Source organism: Hyperolius riggenbachi, chromosome 8, assembly GCF_040937935.1.
Source record: "Hyperolius riggenbachi isolate aHypRig1 chromosome 8, aHypRig1.pri, whole genome shotgun sequence".
Classification (NCBI taxonomy): domain Eukaryota; kingdom Metazoa; phylum Chordata; class Amphibia; order Anura; family Hyperoliidae; genus Hyperolius; species Hyperolius riggenbachi.
Genome location: NC_090653.1, coordinates 126658718 through 126682744, shown reverse-complemented (window position 1 = coordinate 126682744; position 24027 = coordinate 126658718). Strand labels below are relative to the sequence as shown.

At 44.2% G+C, this 24027-nt stretch overlaps 1 protein-coding gene across 6 annotated transcripts in view; it reads left to right on the top strand.

Moving 5' to 3' along the window:
• NRK (Nik related kinase) overlaps window positions 1–24027 on the top strand; it is a 506445-nt gene that overhangs the window by 430782 nt on the left and 51636 nt on the right. For all 6 annotated transcript variants that reach the window (XM_068251057.1, XM_068251059.1, XM_068251055.1 and 3 more), the window contains 4 exons: window positions 440–583; window positions 2106–2240; window positions 7081–7181; window positions 21272–21421. In XM_068251057.1, the coding sequence (XP_068107158.1) occupies window positions 440–583; window positions 2106–2240; window positions 7081–7181; window positions 21272–21421 (530 nt within the window). The remainder of the gene's footprint in view (window positions 1–439; window positions 584–2105; window positions 2241–7080; window positions 7182–21271; window positions 21422–24027) is intronic.

The window sequence follows — 24027 nt, the reverse complement described above, 5'->3', positions numbered from 1 at the left end:
ACAGTTTGCACGACTTTGTGAATCAAGCCCATAGAGTGAGATCAATGCTGAGTTGTACAATGTTGTCGTGCAGGATGCTTTGGGCAAACGGCGTTAAAAGCAGAACAGAAGTCTAGGAGGAGGATCTTGCCATAGGTGTCGGGTCTGTCGAGATGTTTTGTGATGTACACCAGGCTGATATTAAGAGTGTCCTCTATGGACCTGTTTGCCCTATTGTAGAGTAGAGCAAATTGTAGAGTATACAGGAGGGTAGCGTGGTGCTTCAGATGGGTTTGAACCAGCCTTTCAAAGAAATTGACAATATTGTCCCCATTCAGATGTCCTAAAACATCTCTAATAGATGAAGTCTCCAAATATAGGTTTTAAAGTCAAGTGATCACCTTGTGTTGTTTATCATGTAATAAAAAATATTTGTGTCTTTCTTATCTTTCTTATCCAGGTGTGAACTTATTGGTAGGAACTGAACACGGCCTATGGCTGCTGGACAGGAGCGGGCAAGGAAGAGTTTATTCCCTTATTAGTAGAAGACGATTTTATCAAATGGATGTTCTAGAAGGATTAAATATTCTGATCACTATTTCAGGTAAACATTGAAATGCATTGTTTGGTGTATGCATTGTTTAGGATTTAGAGGTGCAGATATATCAGACTCTTTGGCTGCATAATTGTATTTCATAAGTGTGCCTTGCTAAGGATTTTCATACATACTGATCACGTATTGCCTTTTCTGATACATGCTAACAGCATTTTTTATTTTAGAGTTTGCATTTTAAGATGAAGTGTTTTCTATATATGTATAAGATTGATTTCATGCAAACCTTTTACTATTGATTATTGGCTATTAAACCTACCAACGACAGATTCAATAGAAATGTTAAGCGTACTTTTCACATGCTTACCGTATCAAATGGATATAAAGAACAGTTACATTATGGTGATAGCCTCTTCAAACTGTGAATAAAAGTAAATAGTTGTGTGCACAAATTTTGCATTATCATAATTTTGCTTCGTAATTCACAATTATGATCACCATGCAAAATTTCGGGTAAAATTGGAATTTCATTAATGTTTGCGTAGTTTTTGTGCCGAATTTAGCGCTTAATAGCAAAGCCACCATACATGCTATCATCACCAAAATTGCTACATATGAGAAGGGTGGGAACAAGACAAAAAAATTATCTTTTTGAAAAAGACCTTGTACCTTTCCAGAAAAATGATTTTAACCACTTCCGTACTAGCAGTCTCTGCCCCCTTAAGGACCAAAGACTGCTGGTACGGTAAAATGCCGCATCCCGACGAATTGCCGCACATACTGTCCGCTATTGCCGGTCACGATGCAGCCCCATCTCCGCAGGCTCCTCTCTCTGCCATCTCTATGACGGCAGAGTGCTGACAGACGGCCAGGAGCCACTTTCATTGGCTTCTCACGCTGTCTATCAATGGGAGCCATTGTGATTGGCTCTCCGTGATCAATCGGCCAGGAGCCAATGAAAGCAGCTCCTGACCTGCTTACAGAGCTCTGCTGTCTTATAGACGGCAGAGCGAGCGAATTGCGTTGGGTTCAGACTGGCAAGATCGGCGGTATTGGCAGTAACAGCGGGGATGCGTCATTTACCAGGACATTGAATCTACATCCAGTCAGAGTGGCAGCACCACCTGCTGGACTTAGATTCAAACTGCGTCGGTCCGGAACCAGTTAGAAAATGCAAAGGTAAAATGATTTTTAAACTGTCTTTTTTATGCGTTTAAAAAACATTTTTTCTTAGCATATTTAAAATCGATTTTCTCAAAAACTACAAGGTCGTTTTGAAAAAAAAAATGTTTGTCTTGTTTCTATTTCTCTCATTAACATACCTAGCAATTTTGGTGATGATAGCATGTAAGGGGTCTTTGCTATTTACCTCTAAAGTCGGCACGAAATTAGGCAAACATTACAAATTGATTACACTAAATCAGTTGAATGTCTAAATCTTAATTAGGTATGGCTGTAATTGCAAAAATTTACAAGAAATTTCATGTGATCGTAATAAGCAGATTACAATCATCGCTAGGAGTAAATTGATAATTATTCTAAGTTATCTTGTTTTGTTTTGTTTTCACTAAAGGCAAAAAGAATAAGCTGAGGGTATACTACTTATCCTGGCTGAGAAATAAAATTCTTCGCAATGATCCAGAGGTAGAAAAAAGACAAGGATGGGTCTCTGTCGGAGATCTGGAAGGCTGTGTACACTACAAAGTTGGTAGGTGCAAATATGATGAAAGGTATATAGTAGATACATTACATTAGATGTATCTGTTATACTCTCCAACTTCCTTACCTCTTAAAAGGCACACACACATGTAATGATCATTTGTTCTCTGCACCAGACTGGTCATGGGATGTCAGTGTTAATAAACCCAGGTATCTTCAAATTTAGTGCACAGGACCTCTCCTAAAACATACAGTTAAGTTGATAGTCTTCCACCAAAAATTGGCCTTAGGGCCGGTTCACACTTGCGGTTCCCTGCCAAACGGACCGGATGACCTGACCGGATCCGGACCGGAACCGTACGGTTCTGATCCGGATCCGATCCGGATCCGGTCAGGTTGCATCAGGTGTTCATCAGGATGCGATTCGGATCCGTTTGGCAAAAGATAGTAGAAACCGAATAAAAATGTTGGGGTCTGGGAGGTCAGCAGAAGATGGACCTGTGGAATCAGGCCCTCCGCTGTTTAGCACTCACCTCCACCTCCGACATACTGCCAACATCTCCAGCACGTTTAAAGTCACTGCTGCTCCACTCCAAAATGCTTGCCCATGTGTCCCCATCCAAAATCGCCGTTACAATACGCATAGGAAGTGGGGTAGAACATCCGGATTTTTAGAAAGTGTGTTGTGCGCTGTCCGGTTCTCATTGGTTTGTATTGGCCGGATGATGCAATCCGGCTCCGCTCCGGATACGGCTGCCGGAGGAGCCGGACCAAAAAATAGCGCATGTTGGGTCTTATGCCGGAGTCCGGATCCGGTCCGGATCCGGTCCGGACGAAACGGACGCATGTGAACGGACGCATAGGCTTTCATTGCTATGCCGAGCGTCCGTTCCGTCCGTTCTGCATGCGGTCCGGCTCCGGCACGGCGATTCCGGACGGCGACCGCTAATGTGAACCGGGCCTTAGACTATAATCAACATATGACTATGTTACTATGTTAGGGATTAGATTGTGAGCCCCTCTGAGGGACAGTAAAATTACAAGACTATGTACTATGCTGTGAAAGATGTCTGCGCTATATAAATAATAATAATAATAACATTGCTGCCATAATTTCATGCAAGCTTAACTTTTATCCAGTATTACAAAGACATGGCAACTGTTGCTGCTAAAGGATGATTTATAACCATAATACAAAGTGTTTACAGTAGAACTGATACATTCATAATTATTGCCTAAAGTGGAATTACGTTTTAAAGATGCTGCCTATAGTTTTAGCAGTTGCTATTGTTTGTTACTCAACAGTCCACAAGTATTTAACACAAATAGTTAAAAAAAAACAATATAAACCATCAGTTTGTAAAGATAACTTTGCAGCCTAGTGCCCACCTAGTTTCAACTCTAGCATTGCCTCTCTAGTGGTTGATTGCCTCTCTGCAGGTTCATTGGCGGGCAGCAGACAAGAGTGGTTGTAGAGCAGGTTAGGCTCAAAGGCAGGCAACAATCAGGCTTGAGTGAGGAAAAGGTTGGGTAAGGGTGGACAGCAAGAAGCGTTCTACAGGAAACAGACCCGGACAGCCATCTCTACTAAACCAGAGCCGTCAGCGTGCACAGAGAGACACCAGAGTTGGATTGTGGATAAGTCAGGGACATAACTACAGGGGAGAAGGTCTAGAGCTGTGTGTGGGGGGGGGGGAAGGGGGGCGAGCTCATCTATTAACCTTCCCTTTCACTGATACAGGGGATTATACTTCAGATCAGGTGTTTTTGTGTTTACACTTGTTATAGGTGTGAAGATCAGATGGGCCCCAAGGCTGTGGAGGCCACCAAGGAAAGGCAAAGGAAGGAGTGTAAGCATTGGTTGGGGGGGCTATCAAAGTTTTGCTGGGGGTTCCCGTGAATAGTTACGCCACTGGGATGAGGGATTATTACACTAGTATTCTTTAAGTTTAAAAGAAGGCACAAAATAAATGTTCTTGTATAATACTAAGCAGAGCAGGTGTGCTTTAGAAAAATAAAGCCTAAACTGTGATTGCTTCCTTTGATAACTATGTGCCGTTTGCAAACAGTCCACTTTCCTCTAAATGTGCATTGCACAGGTAGACTATTCCTCCTGAAACAATTCTTTCCTGCAAAGTTTTTTTTGAATTTTAAATGAGAAAGCTTAGCTTCTTTATGCTTCAAATCTTGAATATAATTTAAAATGAGATAGAATACTAGGTAAATAGCATAATAGCATTTTGTTAAGATTCCAGAGCAGATGTTCACCTTGTAACATAATAATGAGAAAAACCTGGCCATTTGCATTTGTTCTATAGAACAGTTTCGGCGTGTAGGTGTCCTCAAATTGTTAATCCAGCTAATTCCAAGAAATGCCTGATTATAATATAAATGGAATTTGGGCTGCAGCCCAATTACATCTGAGAGCGCTAAATTAGTGTGATAAAACATTTCAGTAACTGATAATGATCCTCTATGTAATGTCAGAGGAGGAAACTAACTTTTCTTTCCTTTAAATAAATGGAATCGCTTACTTACATTAATTGCAAATTGCATTAAAGTGGAACCTCTACCTTCAGTTTTCAGGGGGGTAGATTGTGGAAAAGTGATGCTCCCTATGCACTCACAGATTAGTGGTAGATAAGGTAAGAAACTGATAACTTCCAGATATTGATCTTTTATCTGTTCAATCACTCTGCCATGCTCTATATTAGGGTGTGTGCACATGCCCAACTGATGTCGCCCATCGGGGATCAGGAGCTAATCCCCTTGGGCGACATCTCTGAGCCAGGCTACACACACACACTCTCACACGTCAGCTATGTAGCTGACAAAGTGCTGTGTTGCTATGTGGGGAGGGGGTGAGAGACGATGGAGGGACGACGAATGGTGCATGCGTGACATCACGCAGTGGGCGTGGGAGCAGCGCAAACAATGGGATTGGCAGGGGGATCAGAGTCACTAGCGTTGTGTAGACCCGTTCAGCGGATTGCTCGCCGGTTGGGCTTCGGGGTCATCGGGTGCCGTACACACGCCTGATTAAGTCAGGTGTGTGTATGAGGCTTTAGATGAGCGGCTTCGGCTTCCTGCCCAAACTCTTGTCGCAAATGTTTAGAGCACACTTGTCAAACACAAGGCCTGCGGGCCAAATGCAGCCATCCTTGCCATTTTATGTGGCCCTTGAGAGCTTCAATGTGCACCATTGTAAGCAATAGAAGAACAGTACTCTGCCTTCCCATCCGGTGGAGCACACCAGTAACAGTGTTTCTGATTGAAACATTGTCAGTTGAAGCCTGGGTGCATCAACAGTCCTTGAGACCCCCAGCAAAATTAGCATGGGGCCCCCTATTTGGATCCAAATCCCCTCCCCCATGGGGCTGATAAAAAACACACATCTAGACAAGACAAGACAAATAACATTTATATCGCGCTTTTCTCCTGGCGGACTCAAAGCGCCAGAGCTGCAGCCACTAGGACGCGCTCTATAGGCAGTAGCAGTATTAGGAAGACTTGCCTAAGGTCTCCTACTGAATAGGTGCTGACTTACTGAACAGGCAGAGCCGAGATTCGAACCCTGGTCTCCTGTGTCAGAGGCAGAGCCCTTAACCATTACACCTTCTAGCCACCACACACCTTTTGACCCAGCACCCTTTCCCCACATAGCAGTGCAGTGTAATATTTACCTTCTCCAGCAATATGACAGGTCTCTTCTGGAGGAGGATTCTAGGCCTCTCTTTCACTTGTGTTTGTGAGGCTCCATTCCTCAGATATAATGAGCTGATAAAGTCAATTCCCTCTACTCCCTCTTGCTAGTAGTGACTCCCTTCACCCTTCCTCCCTGCTGTGTAAATAGTGTTATCTAACAGACATTTAAGATACATGCACAATAGTTGTCACTCAAAAGGATCGGTTCTCAGTCCCCCTGGCGAACGTTCAGGGGTGAAGTACAGTAAAGACGCTTCACTCTGCGATAGCAGTGATGCATCAGTTTCTAGGAGGAAGAGAGGATAGTGCATTCCTGTGGGTGGGGTGAAAAGGGGAACAATGCACTTGGGGTTGCTGTTTAACCCTTTAGCAGCCAATTTATTTAGAAGCTTGCAAGTGCTCTATGCCAATTTATTTTAGCACCTTTTTATTTCTTATTTGTTACATTCCCCTGCCTTTAATTAGTACTGCTGTAATGTGTATTTATGGCCACTTGTCACTAAGGGGCAGTGTAAGACAATAAGAGAGGACTTCTGCTTCCAGTTTCTATATTTTTCTTTTAGTAGAGAGAGATCAAAGGATTCCAAGAATTTACAGCACAATGAGTTCTGCCGACTGAGGTCAAAAGCATTCCACTTATCTCAAACAAAATAATTCTATTGAAGTTGCTAATGGGTTAAAGATCCAGTGCTCACGCTTGATTTTCGGGTGAGGTTGCCATGAACAGCTACCTTGGCTGAGTTTAGAATGGTGTGTGCACACTTCTAAAGGCAGAAAGTAACTGCTTAGAAAAAAAAGTGTCACATGCAGGTAATATCAGTTTAATGGTGGCCCATAACACAAGCACCATCCATTCTGTAATAGTAAACATTTGGCAGAGATGACAAGTTTAGAATTGCTTTTAACACTATAGTAGGATTTTTAACAAGGGAGTTTCATTTTTGTTTTGCCTGTGTGTTAATGGGGAAGAATCGCTCAAATGACAACAGCAGCCGAAAGACTGAGAGTCATGAAACGGATGCCCCAAAATGACCTGAAGTACTTACTCTGCCCCTCATGCTACAAGGTGGCCACACTTGTATGTATCATAGGACTAGCATTGTTAGAAACGTTTTATAGTATGCAGCTTTATGCAAAAGGATATTATTGTTTATCACAGCATTTTCTTTATAATGTCATTACAGTTAAATACGAAAGAATAAAATTCCTTGTTATAGCTCTGAAGAATTCTGTAGAAGTATATGCATGGGCGCCAAAGCCATACCACAAATTTATGGCTTTTAAGGTGAGTCATCCATCATTTCTATATAAAATGTGCCAGTTGTGCAGTGAACAGTGATGGTCCAACTAGCGTTAAATTGTGCTTTCCAAACTACACATTCTTCCTCTTCCTTCTTCCTCCTAAAGTGATTCCTCATTTATCATGAGTTTATTCTATCCTACTATTTTACATTCTATGTGCTATAATGACGCAGCCATTTTATTTTCAAGCTCTTATCAGATACCACTAATGCCAACTAACAAATGAAGCATAAATATTCATTTCTGGCATTCAGTTTTCAGATTTTCACTGGCTTTGTGGGAAAGCATCAGTCTGTACAACACATTTGATTGATTAAGGTCACTGCAGTACAATGGATTACTTACATCTGATAGTTAACAGTTTTGTGTGCTTTCTGTTAGAAAACTCTTTGGCTAAGCAGATGGAACAAGCAGTCTCTGATGGTGCCTTCATGGTACTTTAAGCAGGGCTGGGATAAGGCCTAGAGTGAGGGGCCTTACAGAACAGCACCACTGACAAGGGTATTACCTCGTGCCTAGTTACACAGCTATTTATCAGAACACTGCCATCTAGTGACAAAAAAAGTTTTAAGAAAATTGCAAGATTAACCACTTCAGGACCACAGTCTTTTCGCCCCTTAAGGACCAGAGCCTTTTTCTCCATTCAGACCACTGCAGCTTTCACGGTTTATTGCTCGCTCATACAACCTACCACCTAAATGAATTTTACCTCCTTTTCTTGTCACTAATACAGCTTTCTTTTGGTGCTATTTGATTGCTCCTGCGATTTTTACTTTTTATTATATTCAGCAAAAAAGACATGAATTTTGGCAAAAAAATGATTTTTTTAACTTTCTGTGCTGACATTTTTCAAATAAAGTAAAATTTCTGTATACATGCAGCGCGAAAAATGTGGACAAACATGTTTTTGATAAAAAAAAAAACCATTCAGTGTATATTTATTGGTTTGGGTAAAAGTTATAGCGTTTACAAACTATGGTGCAAAAAGTGAATTTTCCCATTTTCAAGCATCTCTGACTTTTCTGCGCACCTGTCAGGTTTCATGAGGGGCTAAAATTCCAGGATAGTACAAATACCCGCCAAATGACCCCATTTTGGAAAGAAGACATCCCAACGTATTCAGTGAGAGGCATGGTGAGTTCATAGAAGATTTTATTTTTTGTCACAAGTTAGCGGAAAATGACACTTTCTGACAAAAAAAAGAAAAAAAAAAGTTTCCATTTCTTCTAACTTGCGACAAAAAAAAATGAAATCTGCCACGGACTCACTATGCTCCTCTCTGAATACCTTGAAGTGTCTACTTTCCAAAATGGGGTCATTTGTGGGGTGTGTTCACTGTCCTGGCATTTTGGGGGGTGCCTAATTGTAAGCACCCCTGTAAAGCCTAAAGATGCTCATTGGACTTTTGGCCCCTTAGCGCAGTTAGGCTGCAAAAAAGTGCCACACATGTGGTATTGCCGTACTCAGGAGAAGTAGTATAATGTGTTTTGGGGTGCATTTTTACACATACCCATGCTGGGTGGGAGAAATATCTCCATAAATGACAATTGTTTTATTTTTTTTTACACACAATTGTCTATTTATAGAGATATTTCTCCCACTCAGCATGGGTATGTGGAAAAATACACCCCAAAACACATTATACTACTTCTCCTGAGTACGGCGATACCACATGTGTGGCACTTTTTTGCACCCTAACTGCGCTAAGGGGCCCAAAGTTCAATGAGTACCTTTAGGATTTCACAGGTCATTTTGAGAAATTTCGTTTCAAGACTACTCCTCACGGTTTAGGGCCCCTAAAATTCCAGGACAGTATAGGAACCCCACAAATTACCCCATTTTAGAAAGAAGACACCCCAAGGTATTCCGTTAGGAGGATGGTGAGTTCATAGAAGATTTTTTTTTTTTGTCACAAGTTAGCGGAAATTGATTTTAATTGTTTTTTTTCACAAAGTGTCATTTTCCGCTAACTTGTGACAAAAAATAAAATCTTCTATGAACTCACCATACTCCTAACGGAATACCTTGGGGTGTCTTCTTTCTAAAATGGGGTCATTTGTGGGGTTCCTATACTGCCCTGGCATTTTAGGGGCCCTAAACCGTGAGGAGTAGTCTTGAAACCAAATGTCGCAAAATGACCTGTGAAATCCTAAAGGTACTCATTGGACTTTGGGCCTCTTAGCGCACTTAGGGTGCAAAAAAGTGCCACACATGTGGTACCTCCGTACTCAGGAGAAGTAGTATAATGTGTTTTGGGGTGTATTTTTACACATACCCATGCTGGGTGGGAGAAATATCTCTGTAAATGACAATTGTTTGATTTTTTTTACACACAATTGTCCTTTTACAGAGATATTTCTCCCACCCAGCATGGGTATGTGTAAAAATACACCCCAAAACACAATATACTACTTCTTCTGAGTACGGCGATACCACATGTGTGACACTTTTTTGCAACCTAGGTGCGCTAAGGGGCCTAACGTCCTATTCACAGGTCGTTTTGAGGCCTTTGGATTCTAGACTACTGCTCACGGTTTAGGGCCCCTAAAATGCCAGGGCAGTATAGGAACCCCACAAGTGACCCCATTTTAGAAAGAAGACACCCCAAGGTATTCTGTTAGGAGTATGGTGAGTTCATAGAAGTTTTTTTTTTTGTCACAAGTTAGCGGAAAATGACACTTTGTGAAAAAAAAAAACAATACATATCAATTTCCGCTAACTTGTGACAAAAAATAAAATCTTCAATGAACTCATCATACACCTAACAGAATACCTTGGGGTGTCTTCTTTCTAAAATGGGGTCACTTGTGGGGTTCCTATACTGCCCTGGCATTTTAGGGGCCCTAAAACGTGAGGAGTAGTCTTGAACCCAAATGTCTCAAAATGACCTGTGAAACCCTAAATGTACTCATTGGACTTTGGGCCCCTTAGCACAGTTAGGCTGCAAAAAAGTGTCACACATGTGGTATCGCCGTACTCAGAAGAAGTAGTATAATGTGTTTTGTGATGTATTTTTACATATAACCATGCTGGGTGGGAGAAGTATCTCTGTAAATGACACATTTTGATTTTTTTTTACACACAATTGTCCATTTACAGAGAGATTTCTCCCACCCAGCATGGGTATGTGTAAAAATACACCACAAAACACATTATACTACTTCTCCTGAGTATGGCGATACCACATGTGTGACACTTTTTTGCAGCCTAGGTGCGCTAAGGGGCCCAACGTCCTATTCACAGGTCATTTTGAGGCATTTGTTTTCTAGACTACTCCTCACGGTTTAGGGCCCCTAAAATGCCAGGGCAGTATAGGAACCCCACAAGTGACCCCATTTTAGAAAGAAGACACCCCAAGGTATTCCGTTAGGGGTATGGTGAGTTCATAGAAGATTTTATTTTTTGTCACAAGTTAGTGAAAAATGACACTTTTGTGAAAAAAACAATAAAAATCTAATTTCCGCTAACTTTTGACAAAAAATAAAATCTTCTATGAACTCATCATACACCTAACAGAATACCTTGGGGTGTCTTCTTTCTAAAATGGGGTCACTTGTGGGGTTCCTATACTGCCCTGGCATTTTACGGGCCCAAAACTGTGAGTAGTCTGGAAACCAAATTTCTCAAAATGACTGATCAGGGGTATAAGCATCTGCAAATTTTGATGACAGGTGGTCTATGAGGGGGCAAATTTTGTGGAACCGGTCATAAGCAGGGTGGCCTCTTAGATGACAGGATGTTTTGGGCCTGATCTGATGGATAGGAGTGCTAGGGGGTGACAGGAGGTGATTGATGGGTGTCTCAGGGGACGGTTAGAGGGGAAAATAGATGCAATGAATGCACTGGGGAGGTGATCGGAAGGGGGTCTGAGGGGGACCTGAGGGTTTGGCCGAGTGATCAGGAGCCCACACGGGGCAAATTAGGGCCTGATCTGATGGGAAGGTGTGCTAGGGGGTGACAGGAGGTGATTGATGGGTGTCTCAAGGTGTGATTAGAGGGGGGAAATAGATGCAAGCAATGCACTAGCGAGGTGATCAGGGCTGGGGTCTGAGGACGTTCTGAGGTGTGGGCGGGTGATTGGGTGCCCGCAAGGGGCAGATTAGGGTCTAATCTGATGGGTAACCGTGACAGGTGGTGATAGGGGGTGATTGATGGGTAATTAGTGGGTGTTTAGAGGAGAGAAGAGATGTAAACACTGCACTTGGGAGGTGATCTGATGTCGGATCTGCGGGCGATCTATTGGTGTGGGTGGGTGATCAGATTGCCCGCAAGGGGCAGGTTAGGGGCTGATTGATGGGTGGCAGTGACAGGGGGTGATTGATGGGTGGCAGTGACAGGGGGTGATTGATAGGTGATTGACAGGTGATCAGTGGGTTATTACAGGGAATAACAGATGTAAATATTGCACTGGCGAATTGATAAGGGGGGGTCTGAGGGCAATCTGAGCGTGTGGGCGGGTGATTGGGTGCCGGCAAGGGGCAGATTAGGGTCTAATCTGATGGGTAACAGTGACAGGTGGTGATAGGGGGTGATTGATGGGTGATTGATGGGTAATAAGTGGGTGTTTAGAGGAGAGAAGAGATGTAAACACTGCATTTGGGAGGTGATCTGATGTCGGATCTGCGGGCGATCTATTGGTGTGGGTGGGTGATCAGATTGCCCGCAAGGGGCAGGTTAGGGGCTGATTGATGGGTGGCAGTGACAGGGGGTGATTGACGGGTGATTGACGGGTGATTGACAGGTGATTGACAGGTGATTGACAGGTGATCAGGGGGGATAGATGCATACAGTACACGGGGAGGGGGGGGGGGGTCTGGGGGGGGGTCTGGGGAGAATCTGAGGGGTGGGGGGGGGTTATCAGGAGGGAGTAGGGGGCAGATTAGGGACTAAAAAAAAAAATAGCGTTGACAGATAGTGACAGGGAGTGATTAATGGGTGATTAGGGGGGTGATTGGGTGCAAACAGTGGTCTGGGGGGTGGGCAGGGGGGGGGGTCTGAGGGGTGCTGTGGGCGATCAGGGGGCAGGGGGGGGGAAATCAGTGTGCTTGGGTGCAGACTAGGGTGGCTGCAGCCTGCCCTGGTGGTCCCTCGGACACTGGGACCACCAGGGCAGGAGGCAGCCAGTATAATAGGCTTTGTATACATTACAAAGCCTATTATACACTTTCCGTGCGGCGATCGGGCAGCTAGTAACCCGCCGGCGCTTCCGAACGGCCGGCGGATTACAGCGAGCGGTGGGCGGAGCCAGTCCCCGGCGGCTGATCGCGTCACAAATGATGCGATCGCCGCATAGCCACTCCCGCAGCCGCCCCCGCCGATGGGCGTATTGCGGTCGTTTGGGCCCGGACTTTGCCGCCGCCCATCGGCTGGGGGCGGTCGTTAAGTGGTTAAGAAGTGCTTAATAGCAGTTCTACAGATAGTGCAGCTGTGCAGGCTAGGCATGATTTGTGAAGGGCTCCTCCCCCCTGCTGAATTCCTCACTCAGAGCTTGCCTGTATTAATACAGCAGATGTATTGGTTACCTCAGCAACAGCAATTTCCCTCACACACTGCACTGGCTGAGAAACCTTCCTAACTACTATTCCTAGCAGTTTAAGAAGGAATCTGCACTATTTAGTGATTTCTTAAGATGTCTGAGACAGTTCTGCACAGAGTTCTAAAAACCTACCAATATTTTGTCTCCGACACTCTTGATAATTGTCCCCCAGTGTAAGGATGCTGGGCAAAGAGCTTCCAACTGTCAGGCATCTTCCTCTGTACCGGGAATAGAAGCAGAATCAACTAGGTTATAACATTAATATCATTTTTAAGAAGGGGATACTATTTAAAAATAATATGATTGTACCTAGGAATGTGTACAATTGTTTTGCAGTGAAAGTTTCCTTCCACTTTAAGGCACCATTTGCTGACTATTTCAAACTCAAGACTTTTGTGTATTTGAGATACCTCATATGATAACTTGAATTCCAGTCTGTTGGTCTTGGTATAGGCTTTAGAAAACATTTTGCATCCTTTTGCATGTTTAACTTGAGGTGGCTCTGAAAGTGTCCATGGCTGGAGTTCATTCTCTTAATTGTGTGGAGGACTTATCAGCATGAAACGGCACGCTCCTTCCGCTATCCGGTTCATTCCGTCCAAACCCCTGTTTTGTTCTGTGTTATTAGGAAGCGTCATCTGGACCATAATTCCATGTTTTCTGAGGATGTCTCGTGTTGGCCCACTTGTATACTCAGTCCCATTGTTTGTTCACAGCACTCTGGGTATTTTGCCAGATGTATTGCTTACTTGAGCCAGATACTGTTCTAGTTTCTCTGGCACTTCATCTTTGTTGTGCAGCAAGTACAATGCTCTGCTGTTACTCTGCCTTGGAAAAGCTGTCTTCATCATTGTTCCCGTAATGCAGCTGCTACATTTAATTACTTGGCCATACTGATTAATTTTTACACTATTAGCATAGTTATCCCGTCTGAATGCAGTCTGAAAGTTTCTCCCCTTCGGCTATATTAACAAGCTCACTGCAATTCAGCTGATTCAGTGTATCATCACCACACCCGCACATATGAGATGCCATTTTTTGGATTGAAATGCTTGTCTGTTTTTTTGTTGGTGTTCTTTGTTTCTTGTGGTGTATGCTGTTTTTATATTTTAGTTTGCCAAGGCCTTCCCATGTGCCTTCAAATGTCCCTTTTGTCTATTTATGTTTGCACAAAAGCATTCATGTTTTTCTAGCCGAATATTGTTTTTCATCTTTGCATCAGTGTCTCCACTAGACACATTTTCATTGCTTATCCTACCTTGTTGCTTGCCTTTAACATGTTCCAGTCGCCGTTAATCATTTGGACATACATCAAGTACTCAAAGTACCTCATAATTATTGGTAAGACCCATTTGAACTGGGCCTCCTGGGAATACTCAACCACCCTACTAGGTGATTTGGCTAACCTATGTTGCAGGTGCATGCCTAATCTCCAGGCCAATGTGGAACACCTGCTGGCCAGCAGGGTTGAACTGGGACACTAAGGGCCCACCAGGAAAGTTTCAGCCTGGGTTCCACAGCGTCCCCCTCCCCCACCTGATTTTGAGCTCACATACGCATGTACTCTGGAAATTTTGTGCAGATGTCAGAGCTATATAAATACATAATGATTTGGTAAGACATTAGACTATGACTATGGTTGGGAATAGATTGTGAGCTCTTCTGAGAACAGTCCATGACAGGGCTGTGCAGGTGCTGGACTCACTGACTTGGGAGATCGGTACATGCTGGTGTCCTAGGGGGGTTTCTTTGCTGGGAGCTTTGCTTTGGGCTTTGTTGAGTGCTGCCTCACTGGGTGGGAGGGCTGGCCCCCACGCTACTCACACAGACCTCAGATCAGTGGTGACCGGAGAGAGGCAGAGCAGGGCGCACACTACCCTCCCGGACCTAGTGCACTTCACATGCAGGAAGTGACCAATGACATCACTTCCAAATGTAAAGTTTCAAATAGTGTGCACCCTTCTCTGCCTCTCTCCAGTCGCCGCTGAACTGAGGTCTAAAGAGAGGCAGCAGGGACCAGGAGGCACACTGGAGGGGGAGGCCCTATAAGAGAGTGACACTGGTGCCATGGGGCCAGCACCATTTTTAAAATACAAGAGTTCCCACTGGGGATTTTTTTCCTTCCTGGCAGCTCGATCCAATCCATTGCAACTAGAGCTCTAGATAGCACCCACGGGAGAAACAAGGAACCACAAATAGTGCCACAGTAAGTTAAGGATTACCTGCTGATGGACAGCAGAAGTTCACCATAGTCTAGGCACATATTTCCAACAGCAGGTAAAACATGGCACTCCAAAAATCCTAACAAGCAGTCACACACATATTAATTACTAAAAAAGAAGGTGTCCCCTCATCCTATAGAGGTTATAAGGACTTTGATTATAAATTAAAGTTATTCACCCCACAGTTCGATATCAATCTGGCAAAGGATGGTTGTAATTTGGTAGAGGCTAATCTACCTAAACTCACTACATAGACATAAACACAAACACTATAACGTTTACAGTACCTCTGAACTGAGTGCCTGCAATTTAAACTGAACACAGAGCTGTGTTCACATTCCTGTGACATGGCTTACAGCAGCCTTTGTATCTCTATGATCCATTAGGATTATGTCTGCAGAGTTCTGCAAACGTTTTGATTTAGGGATAAAATCATATCGGTTAGAAAGATTTTGTATGGCTTCCACAAAAGCAAAATTAAAAAACACTGGACTACACTCCAACTCCTTGAAAATTAAACGAGGAAGTATGCAAGTGTGCCCCTTTTCACTACTAGTTTTCGCACGGTGCAACCCCAAGCTAGCAGAATCCACAAAGACCCAAACATTCTCATGCCCGCTATGCAGAATATTGTGCAACAAAGCAGACATACCACTGCATTAGGTGTCAGCTTCTCCTCTCCTTACAGCCACTGGCAATGCTGCTGCATCCTGTGTAGGCTCCGAATGCATGTCATGTGAGGATGCAGCAGTACAGCGAGTGGCTGTAAGGAGGGAAGAGGATGGTGCTCGGTGCTGAGGTAAGTGTGCTCCACTGCATGCTACTCTGTATTGTTGGGGGGGCTCTGTCTAAGAATAGTCGCTAGTTGGTAAAGGTGGTAGAGAAAGGGCACACTGACACTGCAATCCATCATACACACTATGGGCTGACACCACACTGCACCACATCACACACACCAAGCTCTGACATCACACTGCACTCCATCATACACACTATGCGCTGACACCACAATGCACCACATCAGACACACACACACACACACACACACACACACACACACACACACACACACCAAGCTCTGACACCACACTGCACTCCATCATACACACTATGCGCTGACACCACAATGCACCACATCACACACACACACACCAAGCTCTGACACCACACTGCAATCCATCATACACACTATGGGCTGACACCACACTGCACCACATCACACACGCCAAGCTCTGACATCACACTGCACTCCATCATACACACTATGCGCTGACACCACAATGCACCACATCACACACACACACACACACACACACACACACACACACACACCAAGCTCTGACATCACACTGCACTCCATCATACACACTATGTGCTGACACCACACTGCACCACATCACACACACACCAAGCTCTGACACCACACTGCACTCCATCATACACACTATGCGCTGACACCACACTGGACCACATCAAACACAATATGCACTTTCACCAAACTGAACGCCGGCACACACACTATGTACCAACACTACACTGCACCCCATCACATACAGTATGCACTGAAACCACACTCAACTCCATCACACACAGAATGCAATGAAACCACACTCAACTCCAAAACACAGTATGCAGTGACACCACACTGCACTATATCTCACACACACACACCACACCACACTGCGCTCTGTCACACATAGTATGCACTGACACCAAACTGCTCCATCACACAAACTGTGCACTGACACCGAACTGCACCCCATCACATAAACTATGCACTGACACCATACTGCACCCAATCACGCACTATGCACTAAAACTGCACCCCATCACACACTATGCACCAACATAACACTGCACCCCATCACGTACACTATGCACTGGCACCAGATTACACCCCATCACAGTTGGTATGCACTGAAACCACACTCAACTACCACTTACAGTATGCAGTGACACCACACTGCACTATAACACACACACACACACACACACACACACACACACACACACACACACACACACACACACACACACACACACACACACACACACTCTGATACTACAGCTTGCCCCATTACATAACTATGCACTGACACTGCACCCCATCACACATAGCATACAAGCGACACTAGCCCTAGACTATATCACACACCTTGTACTGAAACTGCACTGATATACCATGCACTGTTCCTGCAACCCATCACATACACTCTCTCGTTAATTAAAGTATGATTCTATTGTATTTAATGAAGTTACAATGTTCTGTTCAGTATAGTGGTGATATCTCTACAGTAAAAAATAAAACTTTGCCAGCTCATTGTTAAAGTGATATTGTTGAAATAAGTTAAACTTTAGCTTCCTTTACTGTTCCTGCTGCCATCCGTTCTCCTATTACAGTCTTGATGTGTTTAGATTGAGCATTGTGCTAGTCAATTTCTAGAACTGCTTGAAAACTACCTCAAATTACTCCTTAGCGTCTGGAGGCGAGTAATAATCACAAATACAATCCTGGGCCCTTTCCTGTCACCTAGTGTATTTTGGCCTTCATAAAGATTACAGCGTTTGCTGGCATAATACTGCACGTTTGCTGTGAATAAAACCCGGGACATTGCTGGAGTGGAGTGTTTAATTGCCACTATGGGAGCGACTTAGCAAAGTTGACCTGTGCCTAGTACAAATGTTTTTTGTTATAGGATTTAAAGCAAAACTCCAGGCAAACATATTATTTTACTGTTCAAATGCCAATATATAAAAACAAGCCTCACCTCAGGATCACTGCAGTTCTGTAAGATATGATGCAGAAAGTAGTGCTGAAAGCACTTGTCAGCAGTTTCTGTCAATCTGAAGAGTGCTGTATTCTCTTGGTCTATTATTTGTCTGTATTAAAGGATATCTATGCTATTAATTTCCAATCCATGCACTATATGTATGTCCATGCCTGGATTTACATCACTGGGGCCTATAGCACATATGTCTTGGCACCCTGGACTTCGCCCCCCAGAAACTTACAAACTCTTGCTGAACTGCACCACAAGTGTGTTGGATGTCACAGCTGCCACTTCTCCCTTACTTTCCTTGACCATCAGGTAGCTACAGGTGCCCCTTAGTATTAGGTAGCCAGAGGTATTCTCAGTATTAAGTAGCTAGTGGTGCCCCCGACTGAAGGTGCAATTTTGTCAGTGGAATGCCAAGACCTGGGGGAGTAACCTCTCATTTATGCTCTGTTCATGACTCTGCATATTGAAGGAGGGAGGGAGATACTGGGGGAGGAGCAAACCAGCTTTCCATCATCAGGCGCCTGTAGGCATGTGCCTACAGTGCCTTATGGTAAATCCGGCCCTGTGTATATCCATCCCCTTTGACACACCCCCTCTTGTCTCGTCCCACTGTGTTTGGCGGGTGGGCAGTGGCTAGTTCACTCATACAGTATACTGCCCTTTAGTAAGCTTTCCACTGCCCCCTGCCATTATAATAGCCCCCATTACCTGAGGGCAATACATGTTGCCTCCTCAACTAGCCACACTTATGAACCGACTAACCACACTTATGAACCAACTAGCCACACTTATGAGCCAGAGTGTGCTCTGTGTGCTTGTGTTACCTGTTCCTTTCAACCATTATCAAGCTTCTTTATGTATGACCTACCATTGCCTGTAAGGTCTTGGATCAAGTAAGAGTGCTTTGACAATGCTTGCTGATCGCCAGCAATTAGCAAAGCACTACGCCAGTGGAGATCTGTGGGAAAGGTCTCACTTGCAGCATTTTGTGAGTGATCCTGGAGCAATCGCATCAGTGGCTACAGTAGCCAAATCTCAATCGCTCCGGAAAATCGTGGCACTTCCACAATTTAGCAAATCGTGGTGATTCCACACAGCGCCTGTAGTGAGTCCCAGCCTGAATGAAGAGTAAAGTTTATGGAGAGGCATTGCAGCAGTCAGAGCTATGTGGGTGCAATATGAAATACTCCTAGGAAATGGGAGCCATAAGTGGATTTATTGGTTAGGGGTTCAGAGAAAACAATGAAAAGATGATAGCTTATCAGTACACCTATATCTGTTAAAGTCTTACATTTGTGAAGCTGAATAGAATGTGATGATTATTCCTCCCCTACGCCATGTAAAATGATTTACTGCACCATGAAATTCACAGTTTTTACTGTGTATTTAAACCCGTGGAAGTGAGTTTAAACTACTTGACTAACACAAGTTCATACACCTCTTTGTACCAGACCCTTATTTTATTTTAGGGATTGTGGCACTTACACAGTTTATCCAATGTAATTTATTAGGACAGATGCAAATACATAATTTGCTATAACTAATTTTCATTGGTAGGACATTCCACATCTTTACCACTCTTTAGCCCCATACACACCTATGAGGCAAGTCACCTGGTGGGGATCGCGTTCTGATCCCTAGTGTGACTGTACTAACGCTAGATTCTCAGCAGAGGCCTCGTTATTGGCCACCTCAGCCGAGTTCCATCTAGTGTGTATTTGAGGCCTACGTTACCGAACCCCTTTCTAAACATGGTAAAATGTTCTCTTGTCCTTTCTATGGACCTAGGGATAGAAAAAAGATCATTCACCAAGAATTTATGTTGCCTTTGGATGTACCATATTTATACATGTTAATTAGGTCACATTTGCATCATCTTTTCTAAAAGCTAAATCAGCCCAATTTGTTTAACCTTTCTTGCTAAGTGAGATCTTCCTTCCCTTTATTTCATTTACTTGCCCGTTCACGTACAAAAACATTGCCCAAAGTTGAATTCCATATTCCAGATAACCTCAAGTTTGTGAATAGATCTAGGCTGTGTTCCTTTTTTTTTCTCACTGTAAGGGCTAAAAATTTAGGTATGCAAATTACACCTTTGTCTTCAGTTAGACTTCAGACTTATCACTCCTAACTAATTACAATCCATAAAGCTCTTGCCAGACAGAGATCAACTTTTGAGAACAGGGAATAGATAAAAAGGTCAATATTTCAACATTGTAGCTCAGCAACACTAAAAGACTGTGCCGTTCAGTCAGTGGCGTAGCTAAGGAGCTGTGGGCCCCGATGCAAGTTTTACAATGGGGCCCCCCATGCACTCTATACATAGCAATTGAAACAGCGCACTAAAAGCTGCCAATGGCAACTACAATGTCAGAGGTGCAAGAAGGGGAAGGGGAGCAGTTTGTTAATGATTACCACTATTCAAAGTATATATATAAATGATTATTATGAGCACAGGACCAATATAGAGCTAATACTGTAGTTGAGGGACGGCCATTCGGGGCCCCTCTGGCCCAAGGGCCCCGATGCGGTCGCTACCGCTGCACCCCCTATTGCTACGCCCCTGCGTTCAGTTGAGACAATACAAACATCAAGCATACTTTTTTAGTTTTTAAACTCAATAATAAAATTGGGGGATTCTAGGAATGTCGTATTCAGGAGTTGGACCATAGACACAATCGTTTATCTCATCAGTTTATTTTCAGTTTAGGTGTGCTTTAACTGTTTGCCGATGGGCATCCCCAGGACCGCCTAATGCCAATCGGCGTAAAGTCCTGGGGCTTCAGTTTGCAGGAGATTGCGCGCAGGCTATGCGCGCATCTCCTGTTTGGTAGGCGGATTTCAGTCTCCCAGGCGGCGATTGCCGCTGGGAGACTGTTAGACGGCGAAACCGCGGTCTAAGTACCATGTACAGCGCTGTGCTCTACAGCAGCGCTGTACAGGGGACAGCCGTGTGACACGGCTGTCCCCTCCTGAGTCTCGGCGGTGATCGGCTTTCATAGGCTGAAGCCTATGACAGCTGATCACGGGGATTGGCTGGCGGGGGGAGGGAGGGAGTGGGTTGTACATAAATAATTTTAAAAAATGCCACATTTTTATTATAAAATAAAGGGAAAAATATTTTCAAAAAAAAAACATTGGGGGAGCGATCAGACACCACCAGCAGAGAGCTCTGTTGGTGGGGAGAAAAGGGGGGGGGGATCACTTGTGTGCTGTGTTGTGCGGCCCAGCAGCTTGGCCTTAAAGCTGCAGTGGCTCATTTTACAAAAAATGGCCTGGTCTTTAGGGGGGGTAAAGCCTGTGGTCCTGAAGAGGTTAAAGAGGGTAGTGATATTGTTCTGTAAACAGGTTTGGTCATACATGTATACAATTCCATCTAAAGGATTTTCATGATTGAAGTCACATTTTTGAGCTGCAAAAAAGGATGTATTGTAATCAATACCTATACTGTGTCACAGCACATACTTGTCTTCATTATTTAAGTTTTGAGCATAAAACACTCTAACATTTCATTGTCATCTTGCTTTTGTTCCAGTCATTTTCATCTCTGCATCAGAAACCATTATTTGTTGATCTCACTGTTGAAAATGGGCAAAGACTGAAAGTAATCTATGGTTCTACAGTGGGATTTCATGCAATAGATGTGGATTCTGGCACCGTCTACGATCTCTACTTGCCCACTCATGTAAGTACAGCGTAATACGAATTGGTGTCTTTGGGGTGCTTTCACATTATCTCGGTACAATTGCCATGTGCAGGGAGGGCACACTAATTATAACGGCACTTCCAGCAATTAGGTAGCACAAGTTGCGCAATTAGCATGACCTGTGTTACCTAGGTAACGAGTACATTGCCATTCTGTGAATACAGCCCTTCATTTCTTAGTTTCTACTAGAGGTCAGTAAAATGCATCTCCTATTCTGTACAGTGAGGAGGGTTCTATACAGTGGGGAGAAGTACAAAACACATTAAAGCATATAGATTATTATATAGAAATAAAACATAGACAATGTAGAGATAGAGATCTGCTCCAGACAGACAACTAAATACAGAGTTAAAATACAGTTCATGCAAAATATCTGCCAAATTATAGTTCTAGTTATATGAATATCAATTTATTTATTAATGATTTAGTAGACGGCACACGGAGTAATGTAGCCATCTTTGCTGATGAGACAAAATTATGCAGAATTATGAACACTAAAATGGATAGTGACATAATGATAGAACAGTGATCTTCACAATATGGCCCAATGGGCAGGCACATGGTAGATAAATTAAATGTCATTCACCTTGGACATACCAATGGTAGATCACCATATAAAATAAATGGCATACAGTTGGGGACATCAGACTTGGAGAAGGACTTAGGAATACTGGTTGATAACAAGTTAGGTAATTGTATACAATGCCAAGCAGTGGTAGCTAAAGCAAATTAAATTTTAGGATGCATAAAATGGAAAATAAAATCTCTAGATCAGGGGTGCCCACACTTTTTTGACTCGCGAGCTACTTTTAAATTTCCCGAGCTCAAGAGATCTACCAACATTTAAAATAGCCAGGTATAGCTGCCCTTAATATAGGTAGCTAGGCATAGGTGCTCCCCATATAGATAGCTAGGCATAGTTTCCCCAATATAGATAGCTAGGCATAGGTCCCCCCCATATAGCTAGGCATGGGTGCCCCCCATATAGATAGCTAGGCATAGGTTCCCCCCACATATAGATAGCTATGTATAGGTGCCCCCCACATATAGATAGCTAGGCATATATGTCCCCCACGTAGATAGCTAGGCATAGGTTCCCCTCACATATAGATAGCTAGGTAAACGTGCCCCCCATATATATGGGTAGCTAGGCATATGTGCCTTCCGTAAAGATAGTTAGGCATATGTGCCTGCCATATAGATAGTTCGGCTCCCTCCCTCCACCAGGCACTGGTCTCATCCACCCCCCTTCACTCACCCTGCATGCCCGGAGGAGCATGCAGCACTGAGACATCTGATAGCGGCGAACAGCGGTGGAGAGGAGAGCGGAGGGTAACGGCGTGTATACAGGCAAAGCACTTCCTGTATACACGTCCTCACCCACGGCTCTCCTCTCCACTGCGGATTGCCGCTAATCAGATGTCACGCAAGGCATGCAGGGTCAGCGACGGAGATCCAGGCAACACAGTCATTGAGGACTGGAGAGAGCGGCAGGCCAGACAAAGGAAGTGGGAGAGCTGGGGAGGAAGGAGGTGGGCGGGACGCGGCTCTTCCATTGCACCCATTGGCTGTGTGCTGCTCTGCATATGGCAGCAGAGCAGCACAATCAGACGGTACGCCAGCGCTGCATATAGTCAGCGTCTGGCGTACTATTTTAAAATGCCAACGCGATCTACCCAGCAGTCCTTCGCGATCTACTGGTAGATCGCGATCGACGTATTGGGCAGCCCTGCTCTAGATGTTAGTATACTACTCCCTTTGTATAAATCACTTCTAAGGCCACATCTGGATTATGGGATACAGTTTTGGGCACCACACTATAGAGAACACATTGATCTTCTAGAACGGATACAAACTGGTACAAAGCTGGGCAACTAAATTAAACAGAGGGATAGAAGAGCTCACTTACCAAGAAAGGTTGAACAAACTGGGCGTATTTATCTTAGAAAAGAGGTGACCTGATTAACATGTATAAATATTTCAGAGTGCAATACAAAACCTTGGCAGAGGAGCTTTTTTGTCCCTAGGGTTGTACAACAGACAAGGGGGCATGAGCTACAAGTTTTAGCCATTTATTTAGACAGGTTAAAATATGGAATATCTTACCTCAAGAAGTATTTATGGCAAACTCTATATCTGCATTTAAAGGACAGCTGTGGGGTTAAATAAACCCAAAATCTACTTACCTGTAGCCTCCTCCAGCCTCTCGCCGGCCTATCTGTCCCTCGCCACAGCTCAACTCGCAGCCGGTGTCCTAAGATCCCCCCCATTTCAGACGGAGACCTAGCCAGGTCGGCATCTTCTGCACCTGTGCGAGCACTCGGCCGCGCTGCTCACGATCATGCTCACGTGGCCTGGAGCAGGGCCGGACCATCAACCAGGCACCTAAAGCACCCGATTGGGGCCCCATCAGTGTCTAAAGGGCCCCTCTCTGAGCCTCATATGCTGTGGGCTGGCTGCCGGCCTGCTGCGCGCTGTGTATGCATTAATGGCATTCACCTGCGCTACGCTGGCTGGTACAATTACCGTCCCGTGCCCGCCCACTCCCGGCTCTCCGCTCTGCCTACAAACACTGAGGCTGGCTG